Source organism: Dromiciops gliroides, chromosome 1, assembly GCF_019393635.1.
Source record: "Dromiciops gliroides isolate mDroGli1 chromosome 1, mDroGli1.pri, whole genome shotgun sequence".
In the NCBI taxonomy this organism is placed as follows: domain Eukaryota; kingdom Metazoa; phylum Chordata; class Mammalia; order Microbiotheria; family Microbiotheriidae; genus Dromiciops; species Dromiciops gliroides.
Genome location: NC_057861.1, coordinates 732,370,312 through 732,389,985, shown reverse-complemented (window position 1 = coordinate 732,389,985; position 19,674 = coordinate 732,370,312). Strand labels below are relative to the sequence as shown.

Below are 19,674 nucleotides of genomic sequence, written 5' to 3'. Positions count from 1 at the left end.
CTGGATCTCTCAAGTAACCCTTTATTCCAAACCTGAAAGAGAATTTAAACTTTGATTTGGGGGTAGTATGAGAACACACTGTTAAATCCAAATTCTGGAGTATCTTAAACCGGTTCCTAATTGTTATGATTCCCAAATCCCCAGAGTTCTGAAACATTACTGTAGCCCCTGTGTTCCAGCTGCAAAACCCAGAGAAATAAATCCAATGTCCCTGTTTTGCAAAGTTTTATAAGTTAGTGGTGGGGGTAGATCCCCCAAATTTTTCCCCAAATGGTACAGCCACTCCGGAGTGAACCATACATTGTTTTGTTTTATTTTTAAAGAGATCCACAAAGCAACGGCTGTTGAATAAGACATCTCTTCAGAAGCACAGTCATAAGGATGACTTGGCTTTTCCAGATCTCTTACAGCCAACAGGAAATCCTGTAATAATGGTAGACTTGGCACATGCTGAGCTGAACCCAAAGTAGACTTTTACATTTAATTGGACATTTCTTTTTCCTTCCTTGACCTACACTCATAAAAAGTTAGAACCAAAGGTCTAATGTCAAGACCCAATGTGACCCAGTTGCCCCGGTGGGTCTGACTGCCAAAGGAACTACCTGCCTCACAAAGGGGAAAAGGTTCTATTCAGTGACAGGCAGTTAGAAAGAAAAGTTCCATCCATATCTGTGCCAAGCTACTCAAAGCCACACTTTTTGTGGTAACAAAGAATAGGAAACAAATCGTTTGAATAAATTGTGGTATATGAACGTAATGGGAGAGTATCATGATATAAGTAATGGCAAATAGCTGAGATTCAGAAAAAAAAAATTGGCATGATTTCCATGAAATGATGCATAATAAAATAATCAGAAAATATGTATGATAACTGTAATAATGTAAAAGAAAACAAAGTTAGAATAAAGCTGAGCATTGGGCCGAAACTTTGATTTTTGTATCCACTCAGACCAGCACTTGGCAGGTAAATATTCCTTGATTAACTGGAATAACCAATCTTGAAAGAGTGAACAGAAAATCTTCCTATCCACTATTCACTTAACCTTCTCTGACAATACTCCATGGAAGGACTTGTTCTCAAAGGTGTCTAAACGAAGAGCGAGGAATGCCAATCAACTCCCTGACTGGCCCCAAAGAACAGTGGGGTCAGCTTGCCACAGAAGTCCATTCTAAATCGGCCACTGCCCAGGCTCTAAACATCCCTCTTTCCAATTTTAAACAGGCAATCCAATCTTGGTTTGAGCTACAAACTCATGACTAAGTTTGTAAACAAAGCAATAGAGAAACATGGTTCATTACAGTAATTATTATGGTAGCCACAAACAAAAGCTACTTGGTAACTTCCTAGTACGAGCATTATAATTAGAGCCAAGGGAGAGTTCTATATCTTGTAGAAACCACGACATAATAGCCAGAATTTATAGAGTATTTTACAACTGTTATATCACTTGATCCTCACAACAACCCTGGGAGGGAGGCAAAAGTATTATTCCCATTTAAAAGATAAGGACAATGAGACACCATTATCAATGACAGTATATAAATGTAATAATGTACATATATAAATAGTACATCATATGGTATATTTATAAATGACAGTGCATCATAGTATACTTATAGGTTATAATATGCATATATAAATAGTATATATTATAATATACATGTATAAATGTTATAGTATACATGTATGCTATATATAGTATATACTTTATGTGTACATATCATATATACAATATAATTTGTATATACATATACAAATAGTACATAGTATAGTATACATATATAAATGTTAAATCATTATAACCTTCGGGATAATAATAAAAATAGGGGGCAGATGTGGATTAGATCAGCAATTCTCACTCAAACTTTTTGGTGTCAGGACCCCTTTAGATTCTTAGAAATTATTGAGGACCCTAAAAAGCTTTTGTCTATGTGGGTTAGAACTGATAACTGATCATTTTTAAATATTAATTCAGTTAAAAATAATAATAAAGATACTATATGTTAATATAAATAATATATTTCTATGAAAAAGCTATTTTCTAGACAAAAAATAAATTTTTGCAAAGATCCTTACTGTCTGACTTAAAAAACAGCTAAATTCTCCTATCTGTGTCTGCATCCTATTGTTGAGATATACCTCGCACTGATAGATAGTTGGAAAAGGGCGTATTTTAATTGGAAAATTACATCTTAGTATTATTATAAAAATAGTTTGGCCCTCACAGACACCCCTGAAAGGGTCTCAGGAGCCATGCTTTGAGACCCTCAGTTTCTTCATCTCTGAGACAATCATCCTATGAATAGCAATTGTGGCTGACAGGGATTTCTCCCCAAGTTAATTCAATCAAGTTTGAGTTTGCATTCTCAACTGGACTCCTACGAGAATCCCCAAATCTCCAAGAGTCCTGCTTCTTCCCAGAGAAGATTCCTTTCCCTAAAGCAAGTTTTCTTTGGGTACTTTGAAAGATAAAAAGAATGTAGAAACCAAGGGTAGGTTGACAGGGAAAAGGATTTGGGACGTGGCCAGACCAGAACATTTCACACTTTCACTGCCTCTCCATCTGTCTCTCTGTCTCTGCCTCTTTGTCTGTCTGTCTCTGTCCGCTCTTCAAAGACCTAATAAAACGCTGGCCAGGCCAACCCAAGACTGGCGTCTGATGTCGACTGCAGCCCAGCATCAACAAATGGATTTCCTGGAAGGGACAGTTTCTCCTCCTCTGGTTGTTTACAAGCTCTTCAAGCTTTGGGAAGACTTTGTGCTGGAAGGCTCTGCACAAGCCAGGAGCACAACCTACCCCAGGTGGAGAAAAGGGCAGAAGAGTCAGAAGAAATCGGGAAAATCCAATCCCCCCCATGGGGAGGGATGTGGCTTCGTGTGTCTTGTTAAAACCAAAGTGTCAGAATTATGCAGGAAACCAGAGAAGAAGTAACTGGAACTTAGACAAGCAAACTCTTGCCCTGCTTCTAACAGAACTATGCCAAATTAAAGCAATCTGCAGACTGTGAGAGACAGAGAGGCAGAGACAGGCAGAGACAGAGACAGAGACAGAGAGACAAACGGAGAAGCAGAGACAAACAGAGGGAAGAACAGTGACAGATAGATGGAAAGGCAGAGAGAGAAATAGAGATAGAAACAGAGAGAGACAAATGGAGAGGCAGAAACAGAAAGAGACAGAGACAAATACAGGGAAGGACAGAGACAGATGGAGAGACGGAGAGAGATGAAGGAAGAGGGGCAGATGGAGAAGCAGAGACAGAAACAGAGAGAGAGAGAGATAGACAAATGGAGAGATAGAGACACAAACAGATGGAGAAGCAGGGACAGAAACAGATATTTGGAGAGACAGAAAGACAAATGGGGAGGCAGAGACAGACAAAGAGAAAGAGACAGCAGCAATGAAACAAACAGAGAAAACATTAAGGTCAGTTTGACACTTAAAGAAAAGCATTTTCAAAACTGTAACACATTGAAAGCCCTGTTAATTCCAGTAGCACCTATCTACATGGTATTGAAGATAGTTGTGACAAGAGGACCTGGTTTCAAATCCTGCCTCTGTCACTGAGAGGACTTGGACAAGTCAGTTTCCTTTATCTGGGCTTCAGTTTCCCCATCTGTATAATGAAGGGATTAGACTCAGTTGTCTCTAAAGGCCCTGCCAGCTCCAACTCTATAATGCTAGTTTGTACTTTTTGTATATTTTCTCAAAGTCGTGTCTCTACTTCAAGCATCCCCAGGCTGGAGGGTAAACTCTGTTTAATTTTACTCCAGCCCCACACTGACAAAAAAAAAAAAAAAACTAGTGGCATTTACCTAACCTTAGATTTATTTAACCAGACATTTCTTGAAGCTTCATTTTAAGAGTTTCATTTTTCAAAAACCCTAATTGCATTTATTATTTGCTAATGGATTTCAAACAATTAATAAAGCAACAGAAAAACCCACTAATGGCTGCCCAGAGAGCCAGGAAAGTTTATGGGGGACTCAAATGTGAAGCAGCACTCAAGTAAAAATTCATAGCTTTCTGGGGCCGAGAATTAAACAAAAGCATGTTGTTTTTCCTACTTGGTTAAGAGAGCTTAATGAATCCCAAGCTAATCAAAGCTACCCTCACCAGTAGTCCTTCATTAAAAATTTATACTTAAAAAGCAGACACAACACCATGCCCAGGAACGGCAGTTGCTCATCTGCTTGGCCATCTAAACCTAACCACCCAGCACTGAGGTCTTTCTTACCTAAGGAACCATTTAGAAATAAGAAAATGGGCTTTTAGATCTTCTATTCATGAGGCCCAAAATTCAAGGGCTGATGTCATTTACATGCTCCAAGGACATTTTGTTCACTTTCTTGCTATGAGAGGTGAGATTCAGGGTATATAGAATGAGACATCCTTTTAGACATTATCAATTAAGGAATTTGTTTTACTTGTGTATTTGTTACAGGGGTCCTTTTTTTGCTTTTCTTTTTCTAATGGGGGTTAAGGGTAGAAGAGAAAAAAGACAGCTTTTCTCATTGGAAAAATTTTTTTTAATTTATCAGTACAGAAACAACATGCTAAAAGCAATTTCTCAAACAAGAAGTGATCAACTGGAATTTTTTAGCATTATACTATGAAGTAGGTATGGGTCCCAGTGCAATAAATCTTCACTTCTTCAATACCAAAAAGGGGGAAAATCTGTCATCTAAGTTTAATTCAAATATTTATTAAATCATCCATTTATTAAGATGAACAGAAAAAATAATTTTTAAAAAAAGATGAACAGCCCTGGCAGTAGAAAATAAAATTAAAAATACTCCCTCCCTTCAAAGAGCTTCTTTCTACTAAAAGAGGTAGAACCATATGGGAGTAAGTAAATAGAACGCTTATTTAAAAAGGGGGAAAAAAGCAATGCAATATAAATTAGCTACTTCGATCAGGAAAAAGCCAATCACAGACCACAGATATAAAGCTAAAAGAGGCCTGTGGACTTGGGGCTTTTGTTTGTTTTTTGTTTTTTGTTTTTTTGCAGGGCAATGAGGGTTAAGTAACTTGCCCAGGGTCACACAGCTAGTAAGTGTCAAGTGTCTGAGGCCCCATTTGAACTCAGGTCCTCCTGAATCCAGGGCTGGTGCTTTATCCACTGCGCCAACCTAGCTGCCCCAACTTGGGGGCTTTTGAAGGCCTTGCTAGCTATAAATCTAGATCTAAATCATTTTTCCATGAACTTCCCACCCAGAAAAACAAGGCCTTGGCCAGCTTCAGACAGAGGAAACATGACAGAGGGAAGATTCAAACCCGGGACCTCTAGTTCTAGGTCCTGTGATTTTCCCACAGATGTAGTTCAGAGATGCCAGTGAAATTTACATCGAAACTAAGGAAACTGACATAGTCCCCAAGTGGCTAGTTAGGAATTCAAGAGTGTACTAGGAATCATTCCCAAATGCTTAGGGTTGAATGCTTCAGAACAGGTGCTTTTTAAATAGGAGTTTTAAAAGCTTATCTTAAGGATAAAGCTTCTTTGAGCTCGACTAATTCTGCTTACATGATATGAATGCATTGACTTCATTCATTTCCCCCCAGCATTTTGAGACCTTTAGAAAAACATTCAAAGATTGTAAAAGATTAGATCAGAATGCCACAAAAGTTCACTTGAAAAAGTGATAAAGAGCAGATATTTACTATTAAGAGATATCACAGTTTCCTTCAATCTTCTGACTTCCCATTCTTGCCAAAACAAGCTATCAGAGAGCACTGATTGGCATCTGCATCCTGCCTCATAAGAAGACAAACATTTACTGTAATATACCAGTCAGTTTTGTACCTTGGGCTCTGTGCCAATTATGCCAGGCTAAAAAACAGTAGAGATGCAGAATACTACCCCATCATATAAGGCAGAGTTCCCTACTGTGGCCATCCACCAAGAAATAAAAATACCCATACTGCCCCAGTTGTAAGAGGAATGCCAGGGACATCATATGATTCCCCTCCCCCAAATATGAGATCTCTAAAAAGACCCCCACCCTGATCATACTACTGTAAGTCATGATTATAAGTAGCACGAGTACACACAGCTAATCACCTCTCCTAACCTCACCTGACCAGCCTTACTACTAAATAGTCCAGCATTTGCTTTCACAGATCTATGTTCCCATAATGTCTGAAATTAGTAACTGGGCAAAGTAAAGATCACCTACATTTTTTCCACAGCTGGTAAGAATAGATGATGAAGGGGCAGCTAGGTGGCGAAGTGGATAAAGCATTGGCCTTGGACTCAGGAGTACCTGAGTTCACATCCAGCCTCAGACACTTGACGCTAGCTGGGAAAGTCACTTAACCCTCATTGCCCACCCCCACCCCCCCCCCCCACCAAAAGAATAGATGATGAAACTCTGAAATAAACAATGGTACACAGCCTGCTTTTCTCATCCTCCTGCCTTAGGTGCTGGAGAAAGGAGCAAGTCAGGGATGCTTCCGGAATCATTGGTACTGCGGGAACACATTCACCCAGCACCTGACTGACTTAAAGGGCACAGTGGAGAAAGATGGATTTGGGAATCAGAAAGACCTGAATTCAAATCTCACCTGGGGCCCTCCCTGACAACTGGAGGGTTGTAATCACAAACTGTTAAAATTCTCAGTCTTGATTTCCTTTTTGTAAAACAGGGATAATTAATCCAGCAAGAGGGCACTGTGATGGGCTTCCAAAGACAAGGAAAGAAGCAATCCTTACTCACTTATGAAGTTTCCATTTTAATAAGAACACCTCTCAGGGCTGCTGACGATTAAACCACAGGAAGAGAGTACGTAGAGAGCTTTGCAAACCTTAAAACAAGTGACAGCCCACATTACTAGGCTCGACTACAACAGGGCATGACTTCTCTGCTCTTCGCCATACTTCCAACAAAAGGCACCAAGAAGTTTTGTTTGGGGTTATTTTTCCCCCTCTCTTTAGATATTAAATCACTTCTGGAAAAAGCCTGCCTGGGTTTCCAGCCCAGAATGTCCCAAGAGAAACAAGTCCTCAATCTTCTAAAAGCTAAACTTTCCCTTTGTCATCAAGAAAACTGCCTATGGGGGGGCAGCTAGGTGGCGCAGTGGATAAAGCACCGGCCCTGGATTCAGGAGTTCCTGAGTTCAAATCCGGCCTCAGACACTTGATACTTACTGGCTGTGTGACCCTGGGCAAGTCACTTAACCCCCATTGCCCCGCACAAAAAAAAAAAACTGCCTATGGAAGACTAACGGGCCACAGAGAAAGAGTGAGTGTGATATACTGGATTTACTTGTTCTCCCTTGGACTGGGCCGTGAAACACCATCCAGCTTATTTACCAAGGATACGGTCGCGCCCCCCCCCCAGGCCCAAGGGTGGGAACTACCCTGACACCCCCAGGAAGGGGTGATCCTACTTGATACTTTCCCATGTATGTGCAAAGTACAAACAAAAAGTCTCACCCTTTATTCATTTCCCAAATGGATTTAACAAAGATGGTGTGAAAGTCATAGGATCCTTAGCTGGAAGCAACATCTCGGGGATCACAAAGGAAATGTGGCCCCAAGAAGGATTTGCCCACAGAGTCACATTTAAGTGTCCAAGCCCAAAGCTGAACCCAGGTGTTGACTCTAGACCGGTTCTGGTTCCCGCTACATTGGCACCAGACTTGAAAGTTTCCCTGGAAGGCCCAAGTGATGAAATAAGCAGAAGGAAAGCAGACATGGGAGGAGAAACAGAGGAAAGATAAGGCCATGAGAGGCAGAGAGAGAGAGAGAGAGAGAGCACAGACTATCTTGAAGCCTAATGACTTTCCCAGAGAGGCAACCTGCTGTCTGAGGGAGAAGCCTTGGGAGAAGTGCATGGCCCTGCCTACCTTTGTAAACCCAGGTCTCAGTTTCCCTCTGCTGAGATAAAAGGACTTTGGGCTAAGTGGATCCCAGCTCTCAATCTCTGACCCAAAGATCTGGAAGTGAGACCCCTCACTCTTTGCCAATTAGAAGCTCTGCGACTTTGGAAAAGTCTCTAAACCCTCACTGGATCCTGGGTTTATGGATGAGGAGAATAATTCTGACACTCTCTACCTCATGGGCCTGTAAATTAAGTGCTTTGTAAATTACCCAAACAACTCACTACACACATGCACACTATGATTAAAGAGAAGTCGAGTTTTTCATTCCCTCTGTTACAGAAGAAAAAAAAAAAGTAACAGAGAAAGAACACTGTATGGAGATAGATAGAAAAAATAAATAGATGCTGGATACAAATCAATATCCCAGTGAACACCATCCACAAAGCTACTTTTCACTATTTCCCAGGCGTGGGTTTTTTGGGGGGGTTTTTTGACCCTAGTAAAAAAAGCTGGGTATCAACGCTACCCTGCCCCTCCCTCCAAAAGAACCTCTCTAACAATTGGATCACATATATAATCATCCAGCTGGTCACAGCTCAACCCCAAGGCCAGCCACATGGTGCACTTCGGGCTCTCCTCCCCGCAAAATCCCACCTACAAAAAAACTGGTATGCCAACATTTTCCCCTCCAGCCTTCCTTGTTCCTAGTATTTCTGACGTTGCCAGGGTTTTGTGTTTATTTTTAGGGGAGAATGGGGAAAGTAACATATCTTAAAATTTGTTTCTAATTATCAGATAGATTGGGGGCAAAAAAGTCAACCCAGCAAGCTCACAGACCTAAGACCTGAAGTCAAGAGACATTCTCAGTCTCGCTCAGCACGGTGTTGTTAGCCACTAAAAGTAAAGTTCTTTGAATTTCCCGCAAAAGAGGAATCCCTTCTCTATAATGATAGCTAGCATTTACACAGGACTTTAAAGTTTGCAAAGAGCTTTCCAAATATTACCTCATTTTATCTACACCACAAGTACTAATACTACTACCTGATGAGGACTTCGCAGCTACCTAGTCTAACATTCTCATTTTACAGATGAGGACTACTGAGGCCGACACACAAGTGAGGCACCTAAAGACACCCTGAGCTCTTATTTAAATAGATTTTAAGGTTTGCAAAGCACTTTACATATGTTACTTTATGTGATCTTCACAACAACCCTATCATCCCCATTTTTACAAATACAGAAACTGAGGCTAGCAGTAAAGTGCCTTATCGGGGGCCACACAGCTAGCAAATGTTTGAAGCAGCATTCCTGACTAGGATGGCCAGCACTTTGGTCCCGTAACTAGCTGCCTGCAGAGTGGAGACTGGGCAAATGGAGGCCTGGGTTCGAATCCTTCTCCCATGCTTACTAGCTATTCAGCTGCTCTTATTAAACACTTACTCTACAGCACGGAATTAGGGATACAAAGAGAGGCCAAAAACAAAGCAAACAAACCAAAAACCTGCCCTCAAGAAGCATATATTCCAGTTAAGTGATTTCCCCTAGGCAAGCCTTTAAACCACTTTAATTAAGCCTCAATTGGTTTCTTTATCTGTTAGATAGGATTAATTAATTAGAACTGCAGGGCCTCCGCCTGGAAGCCCTGCTGAGATTCATTCAGGGAGAATGAAATAGAAGAGGAAGATATTTTACAAACCTCACTAGTAAATGTCAGCTCTTATTTTTTTAAATCATCATTTAAAATCCAAAGGGTTTTAATGGATTGGCAATGAACAAGTCAAAGCTCCACCTTTACCACGGCAGGAGCTGGATGCACCAAATTCAGAATTGTAGAGCCTGGATCTGAGGAGGGGTCATCTAGCTAGTCTGGGTAAGACAGATGGGGCTCCCAGAAGTTAAGGGATCTGACCAAAGTTTCACTTTGGGGGCAACCAAGTCTCCAGACTCCTGTGGACTCTTAGGAGCCAGGGTGTTTGGTTTTCTATAGAAAGAAAACAACAACAGAAAAACTTTAGGGAGCAGAAAGGAGGTGGCAACAGTTGGTGAAAGACGGCATTTTGTTTGCCAAGGGAAAGTCCGCCAATCTGTACTGTGTCCCAAGCATGGGGCATTTCATAATTTTCTCCCAGTCTTACAGAAGGCCCAGGAGCATACATGTCATGGGTGGCTTGCACCATCATCCATCTCAGGCTGACTCCAGAGATAGCTACTCAATCCCTGCACAGAGATGCATCAACTCAGTCTTCCCTCATACCCAAGAATGCCCTCCCACTCACCTCTAGAGCAAGAAAAGGGAGTCCTATATTTGGAAGGTGGGTTTGAGTCCGCGGTTGGTTTTTCCCCCCTAACTTATTTTCCAGGCCAAAGTGAGAAATTGTATTTCAAAGTGATGCTTCAACCAGTCCCGGATATAAAGTCAACCCAGACAGCAAGGGTTTAAAGCAAAACCTCAATTGAGGTTTGGGAACAATGTAGCAATCTCACATTTTACGTAGGTATCCAAACACCCTCTTAGCTCTGTCTCCGAAGGAGAATGGAAATGTTGGGACTCCACCCGTTTTAAACAGATCTTTGGAGCTATTGCTGAGATGGAAACACTATTAAGAATGGATCTGCAGGGGCAGCTAGGTGGCGCAGTGGATAAAGCACCGGCCCTGGAGTCGGGAGTACCTGAGTTCAAATCCGGCCTCAGACACTTAACACTAGCTGTGTGACCCTGGGCGGGTCACTTGACCCCAATTGCCTCACTAAAAAAAAAAAAAAAAAAAAAAAGAATGGATCTGCAAAAGGGGAGGTGTCCAAATTCAACCTCAGCTTGGCCATTTATTATTATCTTCTTGTCTTGCTATTCTCTCGGGCTTGCTCATTCCTTCATTAGCAATCCTGCCACACCAGAGGCATGCAGTAGAAAATAAAGTCTAACTCTGGAGTCAGAAAGAGGGCCTGGGTGAAAATTCTGGTTAGGCCACTAAATAAATACTTGCATCCTCAGTTTCTTCATCTGTAAAATGAGTGAGATGGGCCATTAGCCTGGAGGGGCAGGTATTTGTTCTTTAGCCCTCTGGACTTTGTGACCTTTTGGGGGTTTTCTTGGCAGACATACTAGAGTGGTTTCCCATTTCCTTCTCCAGCTCATTTTACAAATGAGGAAACCAAGGCAGAAAGGGTTAAATGACTTGTCTGGGGTCACCCGGCTAGTGTCTGAAGCCAGATTTGAACTCAGGAAGATGTGTCTTCCTGTCTACAGGCCTGGAACCACTAGTTAACACTAGTTAAATACCTGAAGGCGTTTAAGTCCTTTTAAAATCTGGACATTTATGTTATGGTTTTTCTTTGCATTTGAATGCACTATTACAGCAGGAACTCATACAGTGTTGATGAAATATACAAATGTTTACTTTCAATGTCATCTCCCCAAAGTGAACTTGTATAAAAATCATATCCTTAAGCTCTGCCCTTAATCAGAAACAGAAAGTGGGGGTTTGCTCAGGACTCCAGCCCCCTCACCCTTTTATAGAGGGCTCATCACATCTGCACCTGGCATATTGAAGTCAAAAGCTTTTGCTACTCAGAGCTCAGCACTGAAGCTTACAGCCACAGATAATGTTCTAATGTGAATCAGACTTAAGAGTTATTAAATAGCTTTTGAAGTCCTCCTATCAAGCGGCTTCAAAGTGAGGGCTAGAAAGAAGAGCTTTAAGTCCAATTATTCAACAGGCTGAACAGTTCAGCTGCTTCCTAAGTTCTGAGAAGTCTGGCCACTGGCTTCCTGCCCAGGGTCACTGATTCACTGGGCTGTTTGGTTCTGCCAACCTGTCTGAAGGAACAGTATGGGTATGTGCGTAGTCACTCATTGGATACAAGTTCTTCTCATCATCATTATCACTACTCATCTAGTTCTCATCTTTTACGATACAGTATCCTGGGGAACAAGTTGCCATCTGGCTGTTTTTCCTTTATATTGATGTGATGTAGACACAGGTGGACAAAATAACTTTGTGATGGCTGGGAAATATGTAGGCTCTCTAAAAATACCACCAGGACAAACTTCCTTAACAGGCAGAAAGTTGAAGATTATATATGCCTCCCCAGGTTCCTACATGATTCTGATGACCTATATTTTGTAAGCCTTTCATTACATATATTTGGTATGGAATCCCCTAATTAATTCTGATTATTCTGATATTTTGTAAGCCTTCCATTCCATATATTTGGCATGGAATCCCCTCATTAAAAAATCAATCAACTAGCATTTATTAGGGTAAGGTAGATAGAGTCCTGGGCCTGGAGTCAGGAAGACTCATCTTCCTGAGTTTAAATCTGGCCTCAGACACATATTGCTGTGTGACCCTGGGCAAGTCACTTTACCCTGTTTGCTCAGTTTCTTCATCAATAAAATGAGCTGGGGAGAAAATAGCAAAGCATTCCTATATCTCTTCCAAGAAAACCCCAAATGAGGTCATGAAGAGTTGGACATAATTGAAAAACAACTTAAACAACTAAAAATACATATTAATCATTGACTAAGTGTAAGGTACTTCTTCCTATTATAATACTACTATTGCACTGTTAATAATATTAGTTATTGATTGTTATTATTAGGGAGGCAGCATACTGTGACTTCTAGAGAGCTAGCCCACATTGGAAAGATCCGGGTTCAAGTCAAGTTTGTGAGAATAGTTTTCAGACAAATGAAAATCACAAGATGCAGAGAAATATAGTACATAGGGCATTTCGATTTATTTTGCTTCTCTTTCCCAGACTTCAGTGCTTATTATAAATGCTTTTTCATTCATTCAAATTTCCCCTGGAGAAGAAAAGATAGACTCCTCTGAAATGACTGGGAGAAGGGGGAAAGCATCAACATTTTTAGAAATTATAAGAAAAAACATGAAATGGTTACTACTAACAGCTGACATTTATTTAACTCTCTCTGTCAAAACATCCCATTTGATCTTCGAAAGAGCTATTCACTCTGACACACAGTATGTTACAGAAGGGTCTGGAACCCAGTTTAGAAGCCCAGCTCTTTTATTCAGTCGGTCAGTGAATAAGTTCCTACTATGTTCCGGGTACTGTAGATGGATACAAAGAAAGGCAAGAGATGCTGCCTTCCGTGGGACAGAGGGGGAAGCTGAGGCTCAGACTGTAAACAGGTCTTGATCCTTAAGAGTTCAGTATGATTACAAAGGTCTCGGTCAATCCTCAGGAATCCACAATTCATACTTACATCGTTTTCTTTATGCCAATTCATTCTTATTCATTCTCTCTCTCTCTCTCTCTCTCTCTCTCTCTCTCTCTCTCTCTCTCACACACACACACACACACACACACACACACACACACACACACACACACACTCTCTCTCTCTCCCTTTTGAGATCTCATTTTTTCCTATCAGTAAGACAAGTCTTACTTCTTTAATAAGAGGCACCATAGTGTTTAATTACGGATTTGGACACTGAGACCCAGGGAAGTTTGAATTACTTGGCCAAAGTTAGATGGGCATTAAATGCCCCAGTTCAGACTTGAACTGAATCCCTCAGACTTCCAATCCTTCAGTTCTTTCCACGGGTCCAATCTTCTTTCCCACCATGAAATGCAGTGTTTGCCAAAGCCCAAGGATCCATGAGGCCCCTGCTATTTCTAAGCCATAGCCCCGGGACTGTTTGCCTGAGTTGCTGTAAAACAAATTCCAGGCTTATAAACCAGCTCCAAGCATCTTAGGACACGAGGCCTTCGAGGGTGTAAAGTCAGTCGATCATAGAAGATGTTTTATGACATTACAGACAACCATTATTAACTGCTGAGAATAACTCATCACGGGCAATTCTACTGTTTTAATCCCTACCTAAACCCAGTGCCACTATGCACCAGCCCAAGGAGCAAAATTTTTAAACCAAGCAAGGGATTCCAAGTCCCAAACAGACCAATGTGTGATTTAAAATGTTGCTTGCTTTTTTAAAATCACCTTTGAACGTTTCCATACATATATCCCACTGATGAGGGCCTATTATTAATATTATATATTAGACTATACAATGGAAGCTCTGAAAAGTAGCTTTAAAAAAAAAACTACTGATTTTACAATCTAATCAAGGCAAACAACGTACAGTGAAATCTACCTAGTTTGTTGTTGTTGTTGTTGTCACAAAAACAACACCACAAATCCACTTACGATGAAAACTTAAGGTCTCAAAGCCCTTTCCTGGTTTTGGTTTAAAGGCCTAAATCGATTCCTTACTAAGTTCGTAACTATGGGATCCCGCACCTTAACTGGGCCTCAATTTCTTCATGTGTGAAACAGAGATAGCTGACTTGTACCTAAGTGCCACATAAATAGGAGCCATTATTGATATTTGATGTGTGGGAAACTCCCTTCACCAAGTATGGCTGCGATCATTTATAACTTAGTAGATAAGGGCTGGTTGTCTGTCAGTGGTTTGAAGTTAGAGGAAAATAAAATTGAGAGCTGAAAGGGAGCTTAGAGGCCATCTAACTGAACCTGCGTTTTTACAGATAAGGAAACTGAGGCCAGAGAGGTTGGGTTGTTGCCCAAGGTCCCACGGGTGGCTGGTCTGCACTGCTCCAGGCTGAGCCATGATTACACAGCTGTTAGAAGTCACAGAAATCAAACCCAGATCTCCTATTCCAGACTTGAGAGTTTGGAAAGTGGTTTCCACGTGGCCACACGGCCTGTAGCAAGCTAAGGGTGAGGATGGACCCTCTCGGGGGAAGATCAGCAAATGTTCAGAAATTAGTAGCCAAGAGAGTTGCCTGGGGCACTAGGGAGAGACTGGTCCTAGCCAGTCAGCATCACAGATAGGACTCAAGGCCAGTTCTCTATCCCTACCTCACATTAGCAGGCACTGAAAACTGAGACTTAAAAAATGTTAACAGGTATTTGTGTCATGAATGATACCCCTGAGCCATTTGACATAACTGTGGTTTATTCCAAAATCAAATGGACAAGGAGTGACTGTATTAGGTCTTGCGATGGCATGAATTTTTTTAAAGCTGATGTCCTCCTACCCCAAGATCAATCAAAAGGGTATTCTGCACTATACCAGATACCAAACTAAGTAAACTACTATCGATTCTGGAAACTCCTTTCATTTTTTAAAAATTATTTTTAAAAACCCAACATCTATGGCATGCCCTGTTCCCCCAGGTAGAAGACATTTGGACTTTAAGAACTTGAGTTCAAATGCTGGCTTTATTTGATACTTATGCCATCTTAGAGAAATCACTTGTCTCATGGCCTCAGTTTCCCACTCTGTCCCTTCCAGCTCTCAGGCTACAAGCGATCCCCTAGTGATGACTTATCTTTCCTTTGTGTTTGGGGGGGGCATTCCTCCCACACACACACACACCCCTTATTAGAGGAGCAGGTGCTTGAGCCCTCTGCACCTAAGCCGAGCATCTTACATACAGTCAGTGATTAATATATCCTTGTTGGGCTGGCCAAAGAGACCAAACTGAGCCAAGAATTCAAGTCATTTTTCAGATGGATGAATGGCTTGCCTGCTCCAGAAGCCTAACTGCTCAGTCACTTACTACCTGTGTATTGAAAGCAAGACCCAAGTATCAATACAAGAGCTTCAATACCTATTATTGACGTGACCTACACATGGACATACATTTCGAGGAAACATGGGAGCATCTTTACCTTATTTTAAACACAAACCCTATTTGGGAGTCATTTTGGAACGCTGTAAAGAAGTACTGGATCAGTAACCAAAAGGGAGGGGCGCATAATGCAATGAAATGGTCACTTCTGCCGCCCTGGGGAAGATCTATTGAGTTAAGCACAGCCTTGGTAGAGTTTCAACTATTCCTTGAACTCCCAGTCTGTTTAAAAACATAATATTTTTTTAAAGACTACAAGAAGGATCTGGATTTAAATTCTGACTCTAACAATTAATAGTTGGTCATTATTTTATTTTATTTTTTTGCAGGGCAATGAGGGTTAAGTGACTTGCCCAGGGTCACACTGCTAGTGTGTATCTGAGGCCGCATTTGAACTCAGGTCCTCCTGAATCTGGGGCGTGCTTTATCCACTGTGCCACTTAGCTGCCCCCTGGGCATTAATTTCTATGTCTCAGTTTCCTCTTCTGTGACATGGAATTAAGATTTGCCCTATACACCTCACAGGGTTTTTGTAAACTCTTTAATGCTGGCTATCATTTGAGAGAGACAGAGAGAGACAGAGAAAGAAATTTACATAATCATTTCGGTAGAAGTCAGTGAGTCAATAGTTCAAGTACTACTGGGAATATTAGGAAAGTACACCCCAGACTGAATCTAACTTCTCCAGACTTAACTGCATGCTCCACCACTTCTGATCCCCTCTAGAAACACACATTTTATTTCCCCCCCCCACAAGTACAAGACACCAAGACTTTTTCTCAGGCCAATCTACAGGTGTTAAAACGCTTTGCCGCCATTTAAAAAACAAATCCGTTTTCGGGGGGGGGGGGGGGTCTTTGAGTTCCTGGCACCGAGTTCATTCCCTCAGCCTGAAGCTGCTCAATACAGGAATGTCTGAGTGGATGAGAATTTCTATTAGCACCTCTTTTTATATTCAAGAAAAAGCTTCAGTCCATTCCAGGGGAAGAATGGGTAGATGGCAAGTTGGCCATTATGAAGCAAAGGACAACTAAAGGCACCAGTTTACCCAAGGGCTGAACCATTCAGAGAACAGAGGTAACTATAGAAATGCCAAGTACTGTGATTGGGGCATCAGCATTCAACCCCAGATGATGGAGGATTTTTTTTTTCTTAAAGCTAAAGCAAGCCTCAGGTCCCATTCATATGGATTTTTTTTTTCATTTTACAGCTATACCCCCTCAAGTTTCAACCGGCCTTGAGGGAGATCATTAACAGGGGTCACGAATCAGCCAGCAGACTATCTATAAACTCCCCGCGGCGTCAGGGTACCATCCAGAAGGGTGCACAGACAACTTTCTTCGCGGGACAACAGACTTAAATTAGGAGAAGTCACAGTTGGGCAGGACAGAGCCTGAAACTAACCAGCAGGACACCGAAGGGAGGAGACCCACCTTAGGATGGAAGACCCTAAGGAGGCATCAGCCTCATCACCGTGGGGATGACCGGGTCGGGGGTGGGGGGGGGGAGGGGGCAGGCCAGGGAAGGTCGCTGTCCCAGGAGCGTGCAGCCCCCAGCCCCAAAACAAAGCGCCCTATTACACTAATCCAAAGGGACGCAGACACGCTCTAATAAATAATGTAAATAAAAGGGGGTGTGGGGGAAGAGTAGGGTGCCCCTGATTCATTACCCACTCGCGGCTCAAGCAAGGTCAGGTTACAGGAGCCACAGACAGGCGAACACGGACGGGCGCACGCGCGCACACACACACACACACACACACACACACACACACGCACGCGATCTCTTGCTTTCATGCACGCAAACACACTTGCACCCCCGTGGGCCCCACCCTCACGGCCTGCTGGGGGGCACAGGGGGCACTTACAGCGTGACGGTCCAGGCGGGAATCCCCTCGGGCAGCGCGGCCAGTCCCAGCCCGCTACAGTCCACAAGGGTCCCGGTGCAAGTGCAGTTAGAGGCACAGGGCGCGTCGGGCCCCGGGGCGGCCTCGGCCAGTAGCAGCGGCAAACCGAGGGCCAGTAGCAGGCGGGGGAGCGGCCACCACGGGGCCCCGGGGCCTCCCCAACTGCGCCCCGCCATCTTGGCTCCGGCGCGGTCCGGTCCGACCCGGCGGGGTGGGGGCGGCCGGTGGGAGCTTCGGGGGGCTCGCGGGGGAGCGTAGGCACAAGTCTGGAGCTGGCGGCTGGGGGGTCCGCGGCTCGACCCCTCGGCGCTAGGCGCCCAGCATCGCCGCCGGACGCAAGTTTTGTGGCCGGGCCGGAGTGCCCGGAGTCCGAGTGAGCAAAGCTGGACGCGGGGGCGGGATCCGCGCCCTCCTCCTCCTCCTCTTCCTCCGCTTCTTCTTCCTCCCCGGGCTGCTTCAGTGGCCTCGCCGCTTAACTAGCCCACCGGTCCGAGCAGGGGGGCAGTCCGCGCCCATCCGGGCAGGCTCGCCCCCAGCAAGAGCTGCGGCAAACCGGGCGGGCGAGCCCCGGTCCTCGTCCTCTTCCTGCGGCCGACAGGGCCCCCAGCACAAGTGGCTCAGCCCCGCAGCTGCCCAGCTGCCCCGGGCATCGTCTCGCTCCCCGCGCAAGCCCTCGGCTCCGGCCCGTCCGTCGGGCACGCACGCCTCTCCTCTCTTGGCAGCAAGCGGGCTCGGCTCAGCTCCGATCCGCTCGGTGCACGGCGCAGCTCGGCCCGGGGCCGGGCGCTGCACAACTGGGCTCAGCGCCGCTCCGCACACGGCTCCACTTTGCAGCGCTTACGGCTCACCGCTCGCCTCTCCCCTCGGCTGTGCACGGCTCAGCTCCCTGCACGGCTCTGTCCCGCTCCTCTCTGTGCAAGGCTCTGTTCCACTCCCTGCACAGCTCTGCCCCGCTCCGTGCACGGTTCTGCTCCACTCCCTGCACGGCTCTGCCCCGCTCCGCTCGCTTCTGCACCGCTCTGAACGGCTCAGCGCCTAGCACCACTCAGCTCTGGTCCCGCTGCGCGAGCCCCGCGCGCCCAAACAATCGCTCTCCCAACTCTCCCAGGTCCCCGCAGCCCCGCCCCCCCCGCCGCAAACGCCGCCGCCGCGCGCCGGAGCCGGGCCCACGTTGGATACATTGCAACATGCCCCGGCTCCGCCCCACATCCCGCTCCCCATTGGCCCGGGGCAAAGGGTCCTGGGGCCGCCGCGTCCTATGGCCTTCCGATTGGCCCGGCACGGGAGCCGATCCCGCCCCGCCCTTCCCGGGCCCCACCCTCTCCCTTCCTTGCCCTGGGGCTCCGAGCCCCCACTCTCTTTTCCCACCCAAGGTGTGAAAGGCTGGGGAATGGGGAGGGACTCTCCCCCATCCCCACCCCCTGCTTCTTAAAGGAGAATTGCAGCTCAGCCCGGAGAAGTTAGGAAGAGGACTGAGGCCCCGGGGAGTCCCTTCTAGTATCCTCCTGGTCCGGGAGACCTGCAAAGTTGGAAAAGTATGTAAAACTGGCGGCTGGATGCAATCTGTGGGCGCTCCCCCCCTTCGCCTTTTCCTCCTTCTCCGAGGAGCAGCTCCCGAAATATGCAATGAACCTTCCCCTTCCCCACCTTCCAGGTGACCACCCTGGGTCAGAGAGGGGTCGAGACCACAGGCTCAGAGCCCCTTGGCCTGGGTCGAGGGCGTCGGGTCTAGTTCTGTTGGTCTCTTTGTGCTGGTGCGGGGGGGGGGGGGGGGTGGAGCGCCACATAAATTGTGGATGGTCCCAGAGGCTGGCTTTGTTTCCAGCCTTTTGAAACCCAATCATATTTCCATGATTTACAAGGGGACTGGATTTGCATAATCAGCGTGTGCTGCAGAAACCAAGTCTAGACCGTGGTTACCCCTCTCCCCCTTCTAAATCTTAGCTGTAGGATATTTCTACGAACCCTAGTTAAAAAAAAAAATCCCGTTCGCTTCCTCCAACTTTCTAGAAGACCTAGATAACTAACAGAGAAGATAGCAAAGAAGAATCCTCAGTTTCTTCCAACTTTGGTACAAGTCCGGGTGGAGTAGCCATGTGCTACAATAGCAAATTAAGAAACACACACACTTTGTTAAGGCATCAACTGTAATGTGTATATATCATCACCGCCTGCAGACATTTGGCTTTCTCTAGCGTCTCACATCCATCCCCCGAGGATGCAAGTTTCCAACAAAACTAACTGCACACCTTGTCATAATTTACTGTTTACATATAAATATGGAAAATAAGCAGGTCGTGTCTGTTGAAAAATATT

At 44.6% G+C, this 19,674-nt stretch overlaps 1 protein-coding gene across 1 annotated transcript in view; it reads right to left on the bottom strand.

Annotated features, from left to right (window-relative positions):
* LRIG1 (leucine rich repeats and immunoglobulin like domains 1) overlaps positions 1-18,468 on the bottom strand; it is a 137,861-nt gene extending 119,393 nt beyond the window's left edge. Inside the window, exon 1 of the mRNA XM_043986768.1 lies at positions 17,320-18,468. Coding sequence (XP_043842703.1) covers positions 17,320-17,534 — 215 coding nt within the window. The 5' untranslated portion in view covers positions 17,535-18,468. The remainder of the gene's footprint in view (positions 1-17,319) is intronic.
* Positions 18,469-19,674: the final 1,206 nt, after the last annotated feature.